This window comes from Larus michahellis, chromosome 1, assembly GCF_964199755.1.
Source record: "Larus michahellis chromosome 1, bLarMic1.1, whole genome shotgun sequence".
Lineage (NCBI taxonomy): Eukaryota > Metazoa > Chordata > Aves > Charadriiformes > Laridae > Larus > Larus michahellis.
The window spans coordinates 21,313,654-21,335,112 of record NC_133896.1 but is presented as its reverse complement, the minus strand read 5'-3'; the positions used below and the strand labels follow the sequence as shown (position 1 = coordinate 21,335,112).

At 45.4% G+C, this 21,459-nt stretch overlaps 1 protein-coding gene across 1 annotated transcript; it reads left to right on the top strand.

Moving 5' to 3' along the window:
* The first annotated feature begins 10,910 nt into the window (after positions 1–10,910).
* On the top strand, positions 10,911–16,240 carry PIM3 (Pim-3 proto-oncogene, serine/threonine kinase). The gene is made up of 6 exons (XM_074589300.1): positions 10,911–11,668; positions 12,024–12,133; positions 12,268–12,318; positions 12,667–13,030; positions 14,316–14,492; positions 14,642–16,240. The coding sequence occupies exons 1-6, from the start codon at positions 11,584–11,586 to the stop codon at positions 14,824–14,826; spliced, it is 972 nt and encodes a 323-aa protein (XP_074445401.1). The 5' UTR covers positions 10,911–11,583; the 3' UTR covers positions 14,827–16,240.
* Positions 16,241–21,459: the final 5,219 nt, after the last annotated feature.

The window sequence follows — 21,459 nt, the reverse complement described above, 5'->3', positions numbered from 1 at the left end:
GCAGTGACCAGCTTGAGAGCAGCCCTGAAGAAAAGGACTTAGCGGTACTGGTGGATGAGAGGCTCAACATGAGCTGTCAGTGTGCACTAGCAGCCCAGAAAGCCAATCGTATCCTGGGCTGCATCAAGAGAATCGTGGCCAGCAGGTCAAGGGAGGTGATTCTCCCCCTCTACTCCACTCTCGTGAGACCCCACCTGGAGCACTGCATCCAATTCTGGTGCCCCTACTACAAGAAAAGATATGGATGTGCTGGAACGTGTCCAGAGAAGGGCCACGAGGATGATCAGAGGGCTGGAGCATCTCTCCTATGAGGACAGACTGAGAGAGTTGGGGTTGTTCAGTCTGGAGAAAAGAAGGCTCCGAGGAGACCTTATAGTGGCCTACCAGTATCTTAAGGGGGCCTACAAGAAAGCTGGTGAGGGACTTTTTAGGATGTCAGGTAATGGTAGGACTAGAGGGAATGGATTAAAACTAGAGATGGGACAATTCAGACTGGACGTTTGGAAGGAGTTCTTCACCATGAGGGTGGTGAGACACTGAAACAGGTTGCCCAGAGAGGTGGTGGAAGCCCCATCCCTGGAAGTTTTTAAGGCCAGGCTGGAGGGGACTCTGAGCAACCTGGTCTAGTGGGAGGTGTCCCTGCCCATGGCAGAGGGGCTGGAACTGGATGATCTTTAAGGTCCCTTCCAACCCTGACAATTCTGTGATTCTAAAATATGCAAAATGGACCTAACATCTTGTATGTCCCAGCTTTTGCTGTCCGATTTCATCTTTTCTTGTTTTTCTGAGGACGCATTTTGAGATCAGGCACAAGGGACTCACCAGCTTGAAATATGTGTGAAATCATCCCTTCAGAAAGCTTAATAGTTAAATATTAGCATATTTATTGTTAGTTTTTAACACTTAGGAAGCAATTAAAAAAAACTTGATAAAATACTGATTAACATAACATAAACTACAATAATCTTTACGAAGTCCACGGAAACACAACAGAAAAGGAAAAATTATGATCATAAAGTTAGTATACTAGTACTGATAAGATACACAGTAAAGTGTCCTTTGATCACACAGTCATATGCGGTTTACGGTACATACCTTAGTTATCTATGAATAAAACATTGAGCAAGGACAGTCACTACATTTTTAATTATAGTATAAATGTTGGAATGCATTCAGCTGAGCCTTGATCAAAGATCGTTTAACGATACTCATTCCCTCCCATCTTTTTTTTTAATTTTAATAGTACATTAACAAAGCAGGTACCAACTTTCTGTATACGCTAAACCGAATTGTTCTTCTCACAGATTTGATCTGACTTTGAACAATAAAAAAGTGCAGCCTATGCTGACAAGAGTAATTATACTTACAGAAAAATGTACTCAACACATAACCTTCTCCTCCACGTGAACTTCTGTCGTCAATTACAACATTAGCACAGTGTTGAGGATCCTTTGTGCAAAGGCACACACCCCAGTTCAGCTTGCTAATGATACTGTCTGTGTCTGATAGTAACGAAAGGAGCAGTGACTAGTGACAGTTCTGCAGACTACACGTGGGATGCACGCGCAGGGCTGGAGTTTTCGCTGGTTAATAATTACATTCTTTCAGCTTCGCAAAGATCAGGAACACCAGCAGTTTGTCAGTCGGAAAGCCAGGGCACACCCATTCAAAGTGATCTGGTGGTTGCCTCCTGTCCGTGGTTCAAAGGACAGATCTTATTTCTGTGATTACAGTAACTTTACAGTAGTTTTCTCATTACAGAGTGGTTGAGAAGCCGAGGAGGGGAAAGCGGAGATGGAGGCACACAGGAAGTCATGGTAAGATAGTAGGAAAGGTTTGAATGCTTTTACACTGTTCAGTTTTGGCTCATGAAGCCTTAACTAGGAGCTTACATAGCCATAAAACCAAAATAGGACCTTATAAACATATCACATTTTGTTTCACAATGTTGGTATTGTAAGTTTGGTTTTAAATTTAGCATCAAGTTTCAAGACAGATCAAGTGAAGAGCTGACAGCTCTGTATATTAAGTCTCTTTTTGCAAGTCTTCAGCAATTTTAGTATTTATTATTGTTATCATTACTGATGAGTTACAGTGTAGACAAGTGGTCTGTGCGGTGGGTGGGAACTGGCTGACAGGCAGCACCCAGAGGGTGGTGGCAAATAGCTCCTTTCCAAACTGGCAACTGGTCACAAGTGGGGTCCCCCAGGGACTGATATTGGGCACAACACTGTTTAATATCTTTATAAGTGATCTGGATGATGGCATTAATTGTACCCTGATGAATTTTGGTGATGACACCAAACTGAGTGGAGAAGTGGACGCTTCAGAACGGAGAGCAGGAAGACCTGGATAGGCTGGAAAGAGTGGGCTAACAAGAACCTTATGAGGTTCCTACAAGGACAAGTCTTGCACCTGGGAAAACATAATCCAGGAGTGCAGCACAGGCTGGGATCTACCTGTCTGGGGAGCAGCTCTGTGGAAAGGGACCAGGGAAGGTCAAAGGATGATCAAAGGACTGGGAAATCTGCCATATGAGGAAAGGCAGAGGGAGCTGGGTTTGTTCAGCCTTGAGAAAAGGCTTAGGGGAGACCTTATCACCATGTTCCAGTATTTAAAGGGTGGCTACAAACAAGGTGGAGACTCCCTGTTTACAAGGAGTCACATGGAAAAGACCAGGGGTAATGGATACAAGTTACTCCTGGTGAGATTCCATTAGGACACAAGTGAAATATTTTTCACAATGACAACAATCAGCCATTGGAATAATCTCCCCAGGGAAGTGGTGGATTCCCCAACATTGGACGCTTTTAAGATTCAGCCGGACAGGGTGCTGGGCCATCTTATTTAGAGTGTGCTTTTGCCAAGACAGGTTGAACTAGATGATCCTTGAGGTCCCTTCCATCCTGCTATTCTATGACTCTATGATCATTATTATCATCATAAGCACTGAAAACCAATTAAGCCTTTCCATCTGTGCCCAAGTATAGAAAGACACATTAGTACTGCCACTGACTTTGGAATGAATTTATGATTAACAAATTACTGAATTATTTTACTGGAAGCACAGCAACACGCCTTTTGGATCAGGTCACAGATCCAATGCATTGGTCTAAATTTTATAACTATGATGGTCACAACTCAGATAAGGCTTTCAAATATTTATCCTTTGCATTTCAAAATTTTTATACGAGAATTTTGAATAGGGAAGGCAGAACTGAAACCAGTTCAATCTGTATTCTAACATTTCTTTAAAACTCAAACACAGACACAAGAACAAAGTTTTTTTGCTTCATCCTATATAGTACATGTCCCTCTAAATTAATGATTTCTACACAAAATCTTAAGAGATCGTATGTTACGCTGTTTCTCTAATTTTAACCCAAGGATTCTAATTTTAACTGAAGGACTGTGTATTGATCTACTTTTGGAACATGCTACTTTCACCAACTAACAAAAAAAAGTAAACCTTGACTTCTTTTTTTAGTTCTCTTTTTTTCCCCCCTCAATTTTGTTTGGTTGCATGTGGGCAAACATAAAATTGACAGAACACTGTGATTTCTTACTATTTCCACCAGTACATAGATTATAGGTTCAAAAATACTCATCCAGTCTACACTATCAAACAAAACATTGGAATCAATTTTTCACATCATTACAGTGGTTTAAGTATAACACCACTGCAAAACACCAGAATCAAACCAGACAAATACAGGACTTTATTAAGAATTGCCTCATTACACAAACTATCCCAATACTTTGGCTCACTCTATACAAAGATCCCAGAGCGGATAGAGGTGGACCAGCTCCTCTTTATTCACCTTCCTTATTCATTGATTTGCCAATGTCAGTATCAACTTATTCTACAAGACAGAAAGTTGGTTTCCACCTTGAAACTTGATAGCCCTTCTATTATTTTTATCCTCCAATTATAATCCTGAATATTCTTGTTATCCCTAAAAATACAATGCTCTTTTTAATCTTGTTACATTCTTGGCCTTTCTGACTTGGCATTGAGTTCCACAGTCTAATTACAAGTTTTGTAAGTAGAGGTAATTACAGGTTGGGGTTTTTTTATCAGTTTTGAATGTTACCTTTTAATTTTCCTTGATGTTCCTGTGCTCGTGTTAGATGACAGAGAACATGGTCATCTAATCTACTGTACCTAGACCATTATTTTACTGCATCCCCTTTCTTAATCTTCTCTCTAAAGTCAAAAAAAAGGCCTAATCTTTCAAAAGAGGGTTTTTTTCATATCCTCAGTCATTCTCATTACCTTTCCTTGATCCCACTTTAGTTCTGCAATACATTTTTTGAAATGGGGAAAACAGCTGCTGAAATTGTGCAATCTCTCTACTGAACACAATGTGCCACCTGTGTAACAGTGGAAGATGAGGTCCTGAGAACTCAGTTGTGTGGAGAGCCGTGCTCTTTGAGTTATAAATATTAATGCTGCAGAGACTTTCCAGTCTGACTTCCCTGACACAATGTCATGGTATCTAATGCAAATTCTGCATCAAATCTGTAAGTTCTTTTTACACATGAACATATCGTCTTGCCTTATTTAAAATCCAGTTTCAATATGAGGTCTTCAGTTGACGAAGGACTACATCCAAAATTATCCTGTTACCCACCTGTACTTTACTTCTATAGTTTGTTGTTTTCTTGCAATTCCCAGGCTGGGAAACTCTTCCTGTGTGAGGCTTAAAGAGCTATCAAATACCAGGCGGGGAAAAAATTTTAAATAAATTGTAGATACTTCTAGACGGTGATGGTAAAACGTTACCTCCTAACCTTCTCCCAAATAAACAAAATAGATCGAGGTATTAAAGCTTCATGTTTTAAGACAATGGTCACAGACCTTGTATTCTCCTTTAAAGCCTTTCAAGTTTTTCAGACTTCTTTTAATAGTATCCCAGTATTGGTCTCACTAACGCTGTATCAAAGGGGTTACATTCTTTGCCTATTCTTAAATTCATACTTCCCTGATAAAAGTTCAGTGTTCACCCCCTTAGCTTACAAGTGTCTTCACCAGACAGGCGGTGATTTCTACAAGTGTCCCATAGCCCCGTCCATCGTTACCGCATTCCTCCATAATATTTTATATGCAAAGGCTATTTTTCATTTTTATTATTTGTATTACTTTTTACCATAGAAAAGCCTCCATCACAGATCAGATACTTCTACTGTTCTACACACCAAACACAAAGATGGTCTTTAACTCACAGGTATCTTTGGATTGCTCCCCTCTTCTTCAACCCATCAGCTTGAGCTTGAACAGTGATGGGCTGATTAATCTTGACGTTAAATAATAAATAAATACAATTAAATACAATACATACAAATAAATACAATAAAGTAAATAAATACAACTATTAACTATATGTTTGTGATTTCATCTGCCATTCTCTATGAATGCTGAAATATATCCTATCAGCTTGCTAGTAACAGAAGTTTAAGACATTTTTCAAGGATCCAGAGTGCACTAAAACGTACATCATCTTTTAAAGTCTGGTCATATCTTGTTCGCTGATTTATTCATCACTTACTACTACAAAGTCCTATGCCTGATTGTCTCTTCTGTAACAATCTAATAATGGTTATTTTCACAAAGTCTTTGTTACAAACAGCTAATCAGACTACGGACATCTATCCGTATATATTGTATATAGTCTGATCTGAAAAACAGTAATTGTAGTTATATTAAACAGATTAAACTTCTAGCAACATTCCCAATGGCAAATGGTAAATAGATAATCTCTGCTGATGCATATATATCATCGATGATAACATATAAATACAACCAAAACTCTGCACCTGTGTGTCTAGGAGGGGAAGGAGGAGATTATAAACAATAGGTATATACTACCTAGACAGGATACAAGCAAAATCCTATTTATTAATGCAAAAACATGAACTAAACCAGAAGTTTAATTTCTTAGTGGTAGGAGTAATCTTTGACTGAATTCACTCAGTAGTTTGATAAAGAAGAAAGAATGCACTGTATCTGGAAATGTAAGGTCTATTACTGATGGAGCTGTCAACATCTTTCTCTAATCACTCATAATTCTAATGACGTGTTCTTTAAATGCAAAGAAATAAAGAGAGGTTGTGGCTTTATAAGACACACTGGTCAAAAGGAAAGCAGTGAAGTTGCTGAAAAAGTGCCCTAACAACCTGTCTGCAAGACCTGGCAGAGTCAGACATATCTGTTATCCATCCTAATTTGCAAGTAAACAGGCAGGTATAGCAAGGGCTTGCCTTAGCAGCACAGCGAGTACATGACTGAGCTCAAGAACAAAAAGGAAGCATATGGGAGGTGGAAGTGGGGACACAAGGAGGAGGAGTACGGCAGCATTGCCCAGGCATGCAGGGATGGAATTAGGGGGCCAATGCTTGCATTCAGTTAAAATTGATGAAGGATGTCAAGGGTAACGACCCTTTTGCAGCAAAACGGGAGATTGAGTAAAATCTAGGCCTGCTGCTGAGTACAGCAGGTGACCTTGTGACACAGCACACAGGTACTCAGTGTTGTCTTTGCCTCAGTTTCTTCTGGCAAGGTCTGCTCTCAGGCCTCACAGAGCTCCACATCAAGTAGCAAGGATCTATTTGTTCAAACAAGCCGGAAATGTAGTACAAGTCCATGGGGTTGGACAGGATACATCCAAGAATACCAAGACTGCCAGCAAATGTCATTGAAATGGCAGTCTCTGTCCCTCATGAAAGGTCACAGTGATCAGAGGAGGTTTCTGACAACTATAAAAATGTTACGTCTGTCTTAGAAGATTGCAAGAAGGAGGATCTGGGTGACCACCCTTCTCGCAGTCACTGGGAAAATTATGGAGCAAGTACTCCTGGAAACCATTTCCATTCACACAATTACAAGAATATTATTGAGAACAGCCACCTTGAATTTCCCACGGGCAAACTGTGTTTAGTCACTCAGACTGCCTTCTACACTACAGGCGCTCTGGGTGAGGGTAGAGTAGCAGGTGCTGTTCTCCTTGTCTTTAGCAAGGTCTTTGATGCAGTTTCCTCATGTCCTTGCAGCCAAACTGGGGAGACTAAAAGGTGGGTTGGCCTCAAAGGGTCACTGACAACTGTTTGAAGTCTAATTAGCAGGTGATTCCAAGTGGTATTCCCTGGGATCAACACAAGGGCTGATGATATTTAACGTTTTCATCCACGACCTGCATGATGAGACCCTTAGGAAGTAAAAGGTGACACCAAATCAAGGGGGGCTGTTGGTATACTGGAGGGTATAGCTGCCATTCGGGGAGACCTCAACAAGCTGAATGAGTGTATAACAGATACCTCTTTTTTGAAGTTCCCAAAAGTTAAATACAAGGTCCTGCATCTGGGACAGGATATACTTACGGAAGAGTGCAGGCTGGGACTAACAGTTCTACGGGAGAGGATCCAGTGGACCACAAACTGAACAGTCAGCAGTGTGTCCTTGCGGTGAAGAAGACTAACCACATCTTGGACTGCATTAGCAAGACCATAGCCAGCAGGTCAAGGGACATGATTATTGCCCTCTATTCAGCACACATGAAGCCACATCTGGAGCACCGTGTTCAGTTTGTTCTCTCACCAAATAAAAGAGAGACTGCAAAGAACTGAGTGAAGGGTCATTAAGCTGTCTAGGAGCTTTGACATACAAGGAGGATGAGGGACATGAGAATACCGATATTCTTACCGACTTGACTAGACTTTTACTGCTGGAGCATTCTTAGCAGCATTCCTGATGGTCACATTATGTGAACAGAAGCATTTTGGTAGTCCCATCCAGAAGACCTACAATGGCTATAGGCATACAATAGGGCACATTAATGCCACCTGATGATGTGCCACAGCAAACTGAGGACTTGGTTCCATATAGACATTAAAAGGTAGCCCGAAGGTGCTACTGTCTCCGTGCTGCAAATAGAAACTCCCATGGATCTTCTGTATTTCTGTGCCTGACAAACTCACACCCGCTCAGGAACCGCTGCACAGAAAAATGATTTGTAGATCAAAGAACAAACTGGCATCCTACCCACGAATGATTTTCCATTTATAGTTGCAAAGCCACTGCTAAAGAGGCCAAAACTAGTTTATACAATATTTCTGCAGCTATAATTGTTTAGGACCACTGAACTGCATGTTCCAAGCCAGATCAAAAGGAGCACCACAAACCCATGAAAGGCTTATGTGTAAAGACAGGGTAAATTCCATGTCTGGGATCCATCTGTAATTCTGTCAAACCAAGAGTCCTGGTAGCTGTATACAAATTAAATGTCTGTCTGCCAAAATTAAGCGAACAAAGAACAAATACCCCCTTATCACTTTTTTTTACAGTAACTACCTTGTTTGCTTTAATGTTAAATATAAAATACCCTTCCTTTTACACTGTTGTGAAAATACAAATCAGATCAGGAGTTATACCAATACCAGACATTTATCGTGGTCTTTTTTAGGTTACCATTTTGCTTCTAACATAGATGTGTAAAGGCATGCTATATTGTTTTGACTCAAAGTACTACAGCTGATACAGCTGAAGAAGATGTAGCTTAAACTCAACAGGATTTTGAGGGAAGTCTTTATTATGTGCTTGAACAGGTTCAAGGCAAATATATCACTGATTTACCATAAATTGACAACACAAAGATGGATTTAAGAAATTGCAAATGCAGTTGAATGAAAAGGCCTGATGTTTTTACGTTTGCAGACTAGTGATACATGCATGATTTTTCAAGCTTAGCCACGTAAAAAAACAGGAATTAATAACTACTTGCAGTGTTAATTCCCTAAATAATTAGCACTTATGCATATTAATACTTAATGCCAGTTTTCTCTCTTTAAAAACATTTCCTATTTCAATAACCAGAGATCTCATTTTGGAAGTAAGAAACACTCTCCATTTAAAAAAATACTCATAACAAGCCACTAATAAGAATTATAGCAAAACGGGGATAGTGATAAATTCTTTAAAATAAACCTGGAACATGTATTGTGAAATTATTAAATCTTCCTACTGTTTGTACGCGTTTACATTTCAGCAGCAATAAACACAATAGCATGCATATGCTATTATCTAGAGAAACTTGCTAAAAACTTATTTAATGTGATTAGAGATAGCCAAAAGGCAGGATATCTAACAGCCAAAAAAAAAAAAAAAGCTTTCTTATTGCTTTATCTGGTAAATCCAAATCATTATCTTTAAAAAAAAAAAAAAATCCATAAACATGAAACCTCCTGAATCCTTCAGCTGCTCAATAAACAGAATGGTTTAGTTCAGTTCCCCTGCAAATACCATGGTACGAGGAGTAGTAACTTTTATACTCCAACTGACCTAGCTTCAAAAAACACATTCCGGGACATGAAGGGTTGAAACTGCGCCTGAAAACTTGACCTTTACATCAGCTGGTCTAATCTAATAAAAGATATTACCTCTCTCTAAAAGCCCTTGCTTTGTTTATGGGCATGACTGCTACTATTATCAGACAATGCCAACTGCAACGCTCTCCCAGTGCCCGAGGTGGGAAGGACTGCCAGCTCTTCAAGCGGTTGCCCAAAAATACCCTCACGCTTGGGATCCCTGTGCAGTGCTGATATCTCCAACTTCAGGATTTTTCCAGAGAGGGGACGTGAGACGCTCCCGTTTATGCACCTGGGAGTGCGGTGGTGTGAAAGGGGTGGCAGTGCCAGGGATGCGGGGGTTCAGACCACTTCAGATGTCTGCAAGCGTCCTGGTATTCCCCGGTTGAGCTTCAGCCTCGTGCTTCTGCACGCCATTTCTCCACTTACAGGCATCTGGTCAGTAGTCTGGAGTAGCTGCTGAAGGAGTTACTAAGACATTGTTATCCACCCAGCACAACGCTAATTAATTTCTGACCCAGTGGCCCCCAGCCTTTGCCGGACAGGCACTCGGCAGGATCCCCGCCGGCCCCCGGGCTCCCCTCTCCCCCGGCCTCTCCCAGCTGCCCCGGCCTCCCCTCAGGCGAGGCCGGTGCCGGGGGGGCCCTCACGGCGGCAGCCCTCCAAGTGCCGTTAACGGCCTCCCGGGAACCGCTCCGGGGGGAAGCCTGAGGGAAACGGGCGCCTCACGGAGAGCCGCTGTAAAAGCCCCGTCGGAAGAGGACACTTAAAAGCCGCCTTGAAGCCGCCCGGGGAGGGGGAGACCGCCGGCCCGCGCCCCGCCGCCGCCGCCATTCCCGTTGACGCAGCGCCCCCTGCGGGGCGGGGCGGGCAGCTAAGGCGCGGCAGCCCCAAGCCGCCACAGGGCCAGGGCAGCGGGACAGCTCCCTGCCTTTTGCTGGAGCGGGGCGGAGAAGGGAAGCCCTCAGCTCCTGCGAGCCGCCGGGGCACCGGGCGCCCGCCGTCGCGCCGCGCCGGGGAGCTGACTGACAGAAGCAGGCGCGGAGGGCAAGGCGCCCGGCGTCCCCCCGGGGGGCAGCGGCGGGGGAGAAGAAGAAACAGGGGAGGGAGGAGCGGCGGCTTTCTGAATAACCGGGCTCCGACACGTCGCGCGGGGGGGCTGCCGGCACTGCAGGCTGCGTCCGCCGAAGCCGCGTCCCGGCGTGCCCCGGCCATGGCGACCCAGCCCGGCGCGGAGCGGCGCGACCTTCCCGCAGCCGGGAGGAGGGGCTGGGCGCGGGGCGCCGCGGCATTCCCGCCCTGCCGCATGCAAATGAGGCCCCTCCTCATTGGCCGCGCCGAGGAGCCCTTTGAAAAGGCGCCCCGCGATTGGCCGGCCGGGAATGTTAACGCAAAGCGGAGAATCTCCCCCCCCCACCCTTTTTTTTTTTTCCGCCGCTAATGTGTGATGCGTTCCTCAGACAGTCTGTAACTCTGCGCGCCGGTTACTACAAATAAGTAGTTCCCAGCCCCCCGCCCTCCCCCCGCCGCCCGCACGATGGGGGCGGGACGGGAGGCTGCAGTCCCGGCCGCCGCACCGCGGGCGCCCCGGCGCGGAGGGGGAGGGGGAGAGGGCGGTGGAGCGGAGGAGAGAGGTGTTTCCCCCCTCCCGCCTCCCCCGCGGAGGGATATCCTCGGTGCGCTCGGCGCGCTCTGCCCGCACCAAAATATTGGGAGTTAAGAGGCGGCGCGGCGGCGCCGGCGGCTCAGAAGCGCGCGGGCAGGCACGGTGGTGGATCCTGCGCCCGCCACGGCTCCACTGCGGCGCCCAGCCCGCTCCCCGCCGCGGCGGCCCCCGCAGGGGCGGGATCCAGGCGCGGCTCCGCAGCCCCACGACCCGCCCGCCTCCGACGAGGGCTCCGGTTCTGCCGGCGCGTCCCGGCGCCCCGAGCGGTTCTCGCCGGTGCGAGGAAGGAGAGCGGGAGCGGCGCCCGCGCCGGCTGCTTTTCGCCCGAGGACTTGGTGTCGCCGCCGCGGGGATCCGTGCCGGCGGGCAACCCCGAGGACTGCGTCGGTGCCCGCTGCCGGGCGAGGAAGGAGCGGCGGAGAAGGTCTCGGCGTCCCGCCGCCCTCAGCCGGCTCCGGAGAGCGGGGAGCCGCGCCGCGCCGCCGAGCGCTCGGCCGGGAGGACGCCGGCGGTACCACCGCGGGGGACTCGCCGCCCTCCCACCCCACCTTCGAAAGATGTTGCTCTCCAAGTTCGGCTCGCTGGCTCACATCTGCAGCCCCACCAGCATGGACCACTTGCCGGTGAAGATCCTCCAGCCAGGTACGGCGGGGACGGTGCCGGGGTGTCCCCCCGCCAGCGCCGGGCGGGGCGCGGACCGGCCCCGAGCGATCCCCGGGGACGGCGCCTCGCTCCCCCCCGAGCTCCGGGGTGCGCTTTTATTCCTTTTATTTATTTTTTTTTTTAAAATTCAAGAAGACCATCTTTTTTTTTTTTTTAAAGAAAAAAGCCTTGGGTGGAATTAAGGCAGCCCTCGCAATACTGGTAGAGCGCTTTGGGGCTTTTATTATTTTTATTATTTTTTTTTTACTAGTTTTGGCGCAACGCGGCTGCGGACGCTAACGCGGTGTGTTGTGTTTTTTTTTTTCTTCTCGCCCCCCCCCCCCTTCCCCTGCAGTGAAAGTGGAGAGGGAGCCGTTCGATAAAGTCTACCAGGTGGGCTCCGTGCTGGGCAGTGGGGGCTTCGGCACCGTCTACGCGGGGAGCAGGATCGCCGACGGCTTGCCGGTGAGGCTCGGGATGGCGGCACAAGCGCTTTACCGGGGCGGGAGGCTGCGGGGCGCGGCCCGGCGGCGGCGGCGGGGCGCCGGCTGTGCCCGCCCCGCCGCTCACGGCGCCTCCTTTCCTCCCCCGCTCCGCAGGTCGCCGTGAAGCATGTGGTGAAGGAGAGGGTGACCGAGTGGGGCACGATTGTAAGTACCGGGGGTGGCGGGGAGGGAAGAGGGGGTGGGGGGGTGCCGGGCGACCGCGGGGCTCCGCCGCGGCGGGGCTATTGTGTGGGCGGCGGGGCCCGCCCCGCTGGCGCGGCCTCTGCGTCGGGTGTGTGTGTGTGTGTGTGTGTGTCGGGGGCGGGGGGGGGGGGGCGGAATTTGGCGGGGGTTCGCCGCCGCAGCGCCGCGCCCGCCCCTCGGACTGCGGCAGCGGCGGAGGGGGCCCGGCGGCCGCGCCCTCCTCCCCGCCCTCCCCTACTCCCCGCCGGCTTCCCACCCCCCCCCCCCGCCTCCGACGCTGACCCGCTCCCCCCGCTTCTCTCTGCCCAGAGCGGCGTCATGGTGCCCCTGGAGATCGTCCTCCTGAAGAAGGTGGGCTCCGGCTTCAGAGGTGTCATCAAGCTGCTGGACTGGTACGAGCGGCCCGACGGCTACCTGATCATCATGGAGCGGCCCGAGCTGGTGAAGGACCTCTTCGACTTCATCACGGAGAAGGGGGCCCTGGACGAAGAGACGGCCCGCGGGTTCTTCCGGCAGGTGCTGGAGGCGGTGCGCCACTGCTATGGCTGCGGCGTGGTCCACCGGGACATCAAGGACGAGAACCTGCTGGTGGACCTCCGGACGGGCGAGCTGAAGCTGATCGACTTCGGCTCGGGGGCCCTCCTCAAGGACACGGTCTATACCGATTTCGACGGTACGTGCCCTCGCCGCGCACGGGGTTGCCCGGTGTCGCCCGGGTTTGGCCAGTGTGTCCCCCCCGCACCCCTTCCGGGGTGATGCCCGCCCCGTAGCTGCCGCTGAGCCCCGTTCCCGGCGGCAGCGAGTGGTGCCTCTGACGCAAGGGGTTCATATCAGGTCTATCGGTAATGGAAACCTGCGGACCCGAAGCAGCTTAGGGGCGTTCAGTTGCGTAGGAAAGAAGCGATTCCAGGCAGTGACGCAGCAGTTTATATTTCCCTGTCTTGGAAAAAAAGCGAGAGGTTTTTTTTTTTTTCCTAGAGGGCGATCTGTTTACATGGAGGCTTCGGTGGTGTCGGATGTTTCCATGTGTGGATATGCAGTTTTTACATGCGGTGCTTTTTTTAACTTGAAGCGGTAGCTCCCCCTCCCTCCCTTTCCGCCGTGTCCTGGAAATCCCGCATTGCAGATTTTAAAGCGACCGGGGATAAATATGCTCCCCCAAAAGGGATTCGGGGCCGGGATTGACGCTTTAGCGATGGGAAGGTGGAAATAATGCTGCGTGTGACAGGAGGGAGCCTTTTCCCCCGTCCCTTTGAGCGTGACTGATGTAACAGGGGACTCTCCCCCGTGTCCTCCCCCCCTCCTCCCCCCCAGCTGCCGCACTCACATCTGTTTGTTGTGAAACCCGAATCCCCGCCGCACGTGACCCTCGGCATCCCGAATTCCCGGTTTTGTTTGGTATCCAAGGAGCCCGCGGGCACCCGGAGGCGGCGGGCGGGGGGGACGGGGGAAAAAGCTGCCGCAGAGAAGCGCGGAGGCGGGGGGGCGGGGGAGACACGAAACGGGCTTAAAAAAACCCCGTAGAAATCGTAACCGGCCCTATTTTGTTTACCGCCCCGCGGAATTGGATAAAGCAGATTAGCCCCGTGTAAGGCGGGCAGACCGGAGTTTCACCTTCTCGCCGCCCTCCCGCCTCCTCCCCGCCAGCCCCCTTTGTCCTTTTGTGTCTATTTTTGGTGTGATGCTGCAGACGCCACGTGGCCAGTGAAAGGGAGCTCGCCCGGGCAAACAGTCAGCTGATGGGGATGGGTTATTCCCTGCCACGAAATAGCACGGCCGGATGGGCCAACCCTGCCGATGGTGTAACCCTGCAGTTGACCTCAGATTACACCGCTGATGGCTTTGGCCTATAAGAAATTTAAAGCTTTTTTTTTTTTTAATCCTAAATGATGATGAACAATGTGGAAACACTCTAAACCTTGACTTAATTTTTTTTTTTTTCCCCCTCTCGCTTTTAGGAACAAGAGTATACAGCCCTCCAGAGTGGATCAGGTACCACAGATACCATGGCAGGTCAGCAACAGTATGGTCTCTGGGAGTTCTGCTATATGATATGGTTTGCGGAGACATCCCTTTTGAGCAAGATGAAGAAATCTTGAGGGGACGATTATACTTCAGGAGAAGAATTTCGCCTGGTGAGTAGCATAGGGGTCAAGTGAGGGCTCTTTTCTGTTTTTTTTTTTTAACTAGTCATGTACGTTTGAGTTTGTACAGGTGGGGTTTTTCTTACTCAAGGTTGTCTTTTTACTTTCGTAGTCTAAAACTACTTGTTTGTTTGTTACAGAATGTCAACAGCTGATCAAATGGTGCCTTTCACTGAGGCCTTCAGACAGACCAACACTTGAGCAAATTTTTGACCATCAATGGATGCACAAATCTGAAGTAGTGAAGTCTGAGGACTGTGACATAAGGCTACGGACCCTTGATACTGATGTATCTAGCACAAGTTCAAGTAATGAGAGTCTGTGAATTACTAAGGACCTCGCACTGGGAGGGGAGCTACAAGCAGAAAGACCACAGTGCTGCTGCCAATACGTAGGAGGGGCTAGAAAAACGCATTCATTATTCTGTAGTTGAATCTTTGTCTGAGGGACTTGATTTTATTTTCCCCCTTTGCTGGTTTCTGCTTTGGAATGAGAGATTTCCTTTGGAAACGCTGATGTTTGGGAGTTGCAGGCCAGTACTTAGTCAAAGACTGACCTTATTAAGAAAGCAGTGACCTCTTGAATACATGGTAAACTTTTTTGCTCTCATAGAGCCTGGACTAGATTTTATTTGCTTTTGAGTGCCTTTTTGAAAGCTGCTTCAGTGGGACTTTCTTTTTTGAGCTGTGTATGTCCAAAGAAGATCCGGTTCATTATAGGAATTTGCTCCCTTTAGACTCAGTGCTGGAGGAAGCAGCTCCTATGATGCATTGGAGAACATGTTCGGTGATTGAATGAAGTAGTCCCATCCACTGGTGATGGAATACTTGAACACAGACATTTCACTCCTGCCCCCCCGGCCCTTTCCAAATCCAACCCACCTCTGCTGCTCAAAATAATTCCTATAGCCTGCACAGAAATATGAACAGGTATATCAGCTTTTCTATCAGAAAGTTTATTCATGTTTCCTTTTATCATCTCTACCACTGGGCATGAGAAGCCCCTTTCTCAACTCCCCCCGGCCTTTTGTCACCCTGCGAGTCTTAAAGTATGTATGGGCATGTTGAATGCACAATCAATGCAATATTCAAGGACTTTACTTTTTTTTCCATACCTGTATAATGTGTTTATGTAAACTTGGTTTTTCCCATGTACTATACAGTTATTTATTGTTTGGAGTTTAGAAGACCTCCCACAGGTTTCAGCTGTGGCTATTTATTTGGTTAATTTATTTGGTTATAGTTATTCAACACTGTGCTTTTTCCCCTCCTTCTCCCCATGGGAATTCTAGTGGTTTGCCCATGGCACTTTTTTTCTGCATTCCTGTCAACTTTTGTTTAAAAAAAAAAAAAAAAGACAAAAAAAAGAATTTTCTGACCTTATCAATTTTTGTTGGAAGATGGAAAATTGTTGTACAAAGTCTAATTTAAGGGAAATAGAATGACTTTTTAAAGTTAGTCAGTATGCCTTTTGTCTGGTATTATTGTACCAGAAATGTAAAGTAATGCTGTTCGGAAGGGTTTTAAATTATTGACATTGTACAGTCTCCGTGCATTGGCTCTGGAAGGTAGAGTGGCAGAGTCATAAACCTTAATTTATTTTAATAGCTGTGTTTCTGTGATCTGGTTGCATTTATGCAGCTTGGATTTGGATTTTTTTTTCTTCTGTTTAACAGTGTGAAATGTATGGAGATCATATTTTTTATACAGGTATTTCAATTAAACTTTTTTTGTATATAACAGTTCTGTGTTTGTGTGCTCACTTTTATCTTTACTATTGCTCTTGATGCCAGCCGGGGAACGCGTATTCCGTTACCTTCTCGAGCTTGTCAAGGCCTGGCCTGCGGCAGCTGACCCAGAGTTAATAGCTCTATGCCATCACGCAGTGACCAGTTTGGAAGAATTAAGCAATCCCTCATCTTGACTGTATCTACTTCTTGATCACTGTATTTGAAGTCAAACTGGAGAAGGTGTACAGTACAGCAAGGCTAGTGGCCTACCTGGAGGGGAATGGGCCAGTAATTGTGGGGGGTTTAACTCTGTAAACACTGAGTAACTGAAATACCGCTGTACTCGCTGTCCTTACGTATAACAAGGAAGGGGTTTTGTAGTCACTGGTGGTTACTGTTTTCGCAGTTGATGTGTTTATTTTCCATTACATTCAGTTTCCTTCCTCCCGGGGGTGGAAGGGGATTTCCTGTGCCCTTACAGGAAGGGGACGGCATTCTTGGAGAGCGGGGCGCCTCTTTTCCTTCAGCTCCCTTTAGATTATTGAAAAAGACCGGTGTGTCACTTTGTAAAGGACTGGAAAACTTTGTAAAGAACTGGTACCATTCTCATCCATAGTAAAGGGCAAGAGAGATGTCTTCAGCATTCGTCTTGGTGCGTTGGGAGTCAAGTCCCACAGCTTACTGTGTTCATCCTGGTTTCTCTGCAGCTAGAGATTGACCTGACTTGGTCTTTTGGAGGAGGGAGGAGGGGGTGGTGGTGATAACTAGGTTTAACTACCACAGAGGGATCTACAAGGTACATCTAAGGCTGTGTTCAGTCATTAAGGGTGCTTTGTAGTACTCACACTAGAGATATAGGCTTAGAATCTGTTGTTTTTCTGTAATTTCCCGTTCTGGGAATCTTTCTGCCAGCTCATCTACTATTATTTTGGTTCCCTGTGGGGAATATCTCACTTGCTGACATCACATCAAGCTCCTGATGCTAACGAGTTTAGACTCAAAATGCCACTGAATAGCAGGAGGTAAAGCAGAAAGGGAAAGACCATTTGTGTGTGTGTGCAGTTTTCTGGTGACATGGGGGGAAGGTGTGTAGCTTTTTCTTTGCCATAAAAAGGAAGTTCAAATGACCCTCCTTGGGGGAAAAAAAAAAAAAAAAACAAACAAAAAAACCACAGTTGTGTCCATCGATTTGTCTGTTTCCTGGTTTTGTTCCTTTTTCGGTTTAGACTTGTTTCTCCAGTTCTTAATCAAAATCTGTGCATGTGCTAACCTAGTCCCTGGGAAACTCGCATATACATGAAAATGGCCATTGTTGGAATTCTATTCACAGCAATAAAAGATTTTACAGTTAAGATTGCTTAGGAAAATCACACAATCGTATCCTAAGAGAAGAACGCTTAAAAGTGAAGATCGGGACTTTAAATCGATTATCCCTTTTGCTTAAGAGGAGGGACTGTGATAAGCTACAGGAGAGATGATCCCAGCGCCTGGTGCAGTTCTTTAGGGAAGCACGTTTCTAACCACAAGTAGTCCCTGGAGAAATTCCAGTAGCTGATGATAATTAACATCTTCCACTCCAGTGGCTTCGCATGCTCGCAGCTGTTGAGAGGGGTGGCAGTGAGGCCGTGCGGGTGAGCTTCAAAGGGCTACCAGAAAAGCGATGCTAAAAATACGTTTGTAAAGCTATTGTTGGTTGCTGAGCTAGGGACTTTCAACGTTTCCACAGGAGCGTATGTTACTTTCCTTAACTTCATAGAGAAACGCTGTTGAAGCGGGTCTGTTTTGCAACATAAAAACTAGGGTTTCACCTTTTGCTACTGAGGCAAAATGCATTAAAAGGATAAAGGTCAAAAGGACGCGGGCAGGAGTGCTGACTCCCCTCTGGGATTAGCCCGACATAAAAGGTACACTTTCAGTACTGCACAGGCAGCTTTAGTTGTGAAACTCCCCTGTACACTAATAGAAGCCACGTGGCTGAAACACCATATACCGAAAGTAATGATTTGTAAAAATAGCTTTTCATTACGGTTGAAAGTTGGGAAATGATGTGTTAATACAGTTCCATTAGCTGTTACTGTCAAAATGAGCAAGTTGGTGACAGCTCTTGGTTTCTCCTGCGCTTCTATCTGTTATTTTAATATCATTAAATGTTACTTCTCTGGGATCCTCCTCTTTGTACTCTCTCCGCACGAGGTTGGTTTTCAGCAGCACAAAGCTTGGAGAGTAGAATTCTGCAGATCATTCAAAGTACTACCGTTTAAATCACAGTCTGCATTAACCTTGACAAATTGATTCAGCGATGATCATACTTATGCATGTATGTTTGCTACTGGCTTGATAACAGGTATTTCAAATATAGTCCAATGCTGAAAGATCTTTAACAATATAGTATTTTGTGTAATTCATCTCCTTAATAAAATTCATTCTCCTGTATGCATAAGCACACATTTGCTTTTTTTTTTTTCTTTTTTAGCTAACTAGGCTTGTATTTTCTGAAGCAACCGAACAAGAGCCCTTTGAACAAATCTATCAGAAGGATGATGTTAGAAAGATTGACGAGGGTGTGTTCTCACCAAACACTTACGGTTCTCTTTCAGTGGTTTACTGACCTCTGTTGGTGAAATTAAAGTATATGTTCGGAAAATAATGATGCATAAATTGGGAAGAGATTCTAAAACATTGCTGACTGGAAGTTTTAGATATGGAAGAGTATGACTAATATTTCAATATCCCACAATGTTTGAAAGGCTACCATTATAAAAAAGAAGATGAAGAAAAAAATAATAATAATAATAAAAAAAGATACTGCAAATACGAAAACAGCTTTTCAATACAAATGGGAGAGGGGAGATGAATTCAAAGTTGTCAACTCTGCATCTGAAATTACAGGCGTAACCCGCCTAGTGAGCCCCCAGTCACTTCCATGACTCTTGGCACGAGCGTTTACGAGCCTATTAGCCCTCATTCTTCCACTTCGTTTCAGTCACGATGAGAAGCACTTGTCTTCTGGCATACAGATGGGCAATAATTCTCAACAGTGCGACTAGACAACATAACGGAACATTGTGGCCCTATCAGCTTATTATTAGCGGAATTTTTTCTCCTGACAGCAGCGATGCTACTGTTGGTGGCAGGAGTCAAGATTTAATTTAATTTAATTTAATTTAATTTAATTTTAATTTAATTGCAATACACGGGTTTTCTAATATTGTACTGAAGTTTGCTATGCCTGTAAATTTGCAATTGCTTAGTTTCATGGTTATCTGTGTTTTAAAAATTTAATACGTTTTTGCCTAAGGGCTTCCTTCAGGTAGCTGATGTTACCAGAGACGTATTAAGCTTTGGTTATTTTGCAGAACTGCTGAACAAAGTGATAAGGAGGCCACAAACCCATGCAACTAAAAATAAATTTAAATCTGTATTTAGACAGGATTCCTAATTAATTTCAGGGAATGTTTGTCTAAAAACCGATGGATTCATGTGAATCAATAAAAAATGCGGGTATGGAGACATGCCAGGCTTTATTTTCGTTGAAGAGAAGTTACACTGGAGAACCCCAGAACTGGGGTCTAACACAAGGTAAAATGAGGAGCAGTAACATAAATACATTAAATTCTTGCAGAGATTTCCATAGCTAGCAATCCCACTCCTTCTGTTCCAATAAATTCAAAAGGTATTCAATCTTTTGTGTCCTTTGTGGCTCATAATCTTACTATTATTTGTAACATGGCCTGGCACACTTGAGTTTTAAGAAACGTTATGTGGTTTCCAAATGGCTGTAAAAATTTGCATATTTATATCTTAGATGCTAGGATTTCCTTTTCCTTAAAACTGCCATGAAGGAAATTAGTTGCCTACGGAAGCATTATGCTTACATAATAATATAAATTCAATATAGGTCTCAGATTAGCTGTGTTTAAGCTCTAATTAATATGGTCTTAGTAAGAATGTTATCTATTATAGCTAATACTCTGTTAATTGACTACACAAACCATTATGTAAAAAGCTGCTTATACTAGTCCAGTAAGAGAATTAGTGAGATGCATACTTTAACTTGCACTCTTTCTCAGGTAAGTCTGCGTTAAACCTTCAAATTACAATTAAGTCATAGGCAACAGAGCATCTTGTGGATCAGTATAATTCTTTGTTTACTATTAATGACTCAGCAGCCACTTTAACTCTCCAATCAAGAGTAATGAAAGATTACAGAAAATTATACTGAAAACTGAATTGCTCCACTCTGTCCAGAATTCTGAAAAAATGTTTTATCATTTTGTGAGTCATCGTCTGTGTAATAGCTAGTTGGATATTTATTTTTTTTTAATATACCTACTAAATAAAAAAAAAAAGCTGCTTTGTTAAAATGAAAAAGTTTTGCTTGCAACACCTATTTTGGTAATTATGAATGGTCTGATTTCGGGGTTGAAGTTTGTCTCTCCACCTTTCTGCTTCCCTTGTTTTAGGACAGGAAAACATAAGCATCAAATATCAGTCTATTCCAGTTAAAACCTATAAGTATGTTAACAAGCATATGCTATAAGAAGTTCGAGTGGGGATCCCCCAGGTGGTTTTATCTTTGCCAAAATTTTCCAAATGTAATAGTGTCATGAAAGGGAACAGTCTCTTTCAAGATCATCCCATGGGTAGGTGTGCATCAATCGGGGGGAAGACGCTCCCGTGTTCAGACTCCATGCAAAGTTTTTTCTCTTTTTTAAATGCCTGTGTAGCAGCAAAAGCCTTGTAATATACAGATCTACGTTATCATGGAAAAGCATAACGAACCTCAGTTTTCCAGAGGTAACTTGTCTGTTGCCCAAGCAGAGTCAAACAGATAACAAACCTAATCCACAGGAAGGCAGATTAAGTTGTGGTAAGGAAGAGGTTGATATCTGTAAGAATAGCTGAACACCAGAGTAGACTGACTGTGGAGTATATCAAATCATCTTTTTTAGAAAAAAAGCATTTTTCATAAATCAGGTGGAAGTTACAGCTGATTTAAAAATACTTTAGATTTCATCAGCCTAATGCTCATGAGTTAAGAGAGAGAGCTTTCAGTCCACAACATTCATTCTGCTTGTTGAACCAATATAAAATTTATTGACAGCGCTCCTTTTGCTACTGGCAAAACACACATTTTAATGCAGATTTGACCCAATCGATAGAAGTAGTGACAGACTTTCTCATGATGGTGAGGCTATGGGGCTACTGACCTTTCCTCAAAGCCAGCGT

Bases quoted from the DNA above. Each gene is read 5' to 3' on its own strand.
- PIM3 (XM_074589300.1), top strand. From the start codon at position 11,584: ATGTTGCTCTCCAAGTTCGGCTCGCTGGCTCACATCTGCAGCCCCACC. The intron at 12,134-12,267 runs GTGAGGCTCGGG...CCCGCTCCGCAG, and splicing joins GGATCGCCGACGGCTTGCCG to GTCGCCGTGAAGCATGTGGT. The intron at 13,031-14,315 runs GTACGTGCCCTC...TCTCGCTTTTAG, and splicing joins GGTCTATACCGATTTCGACG to GAACAAGAGTATACAGCCCT.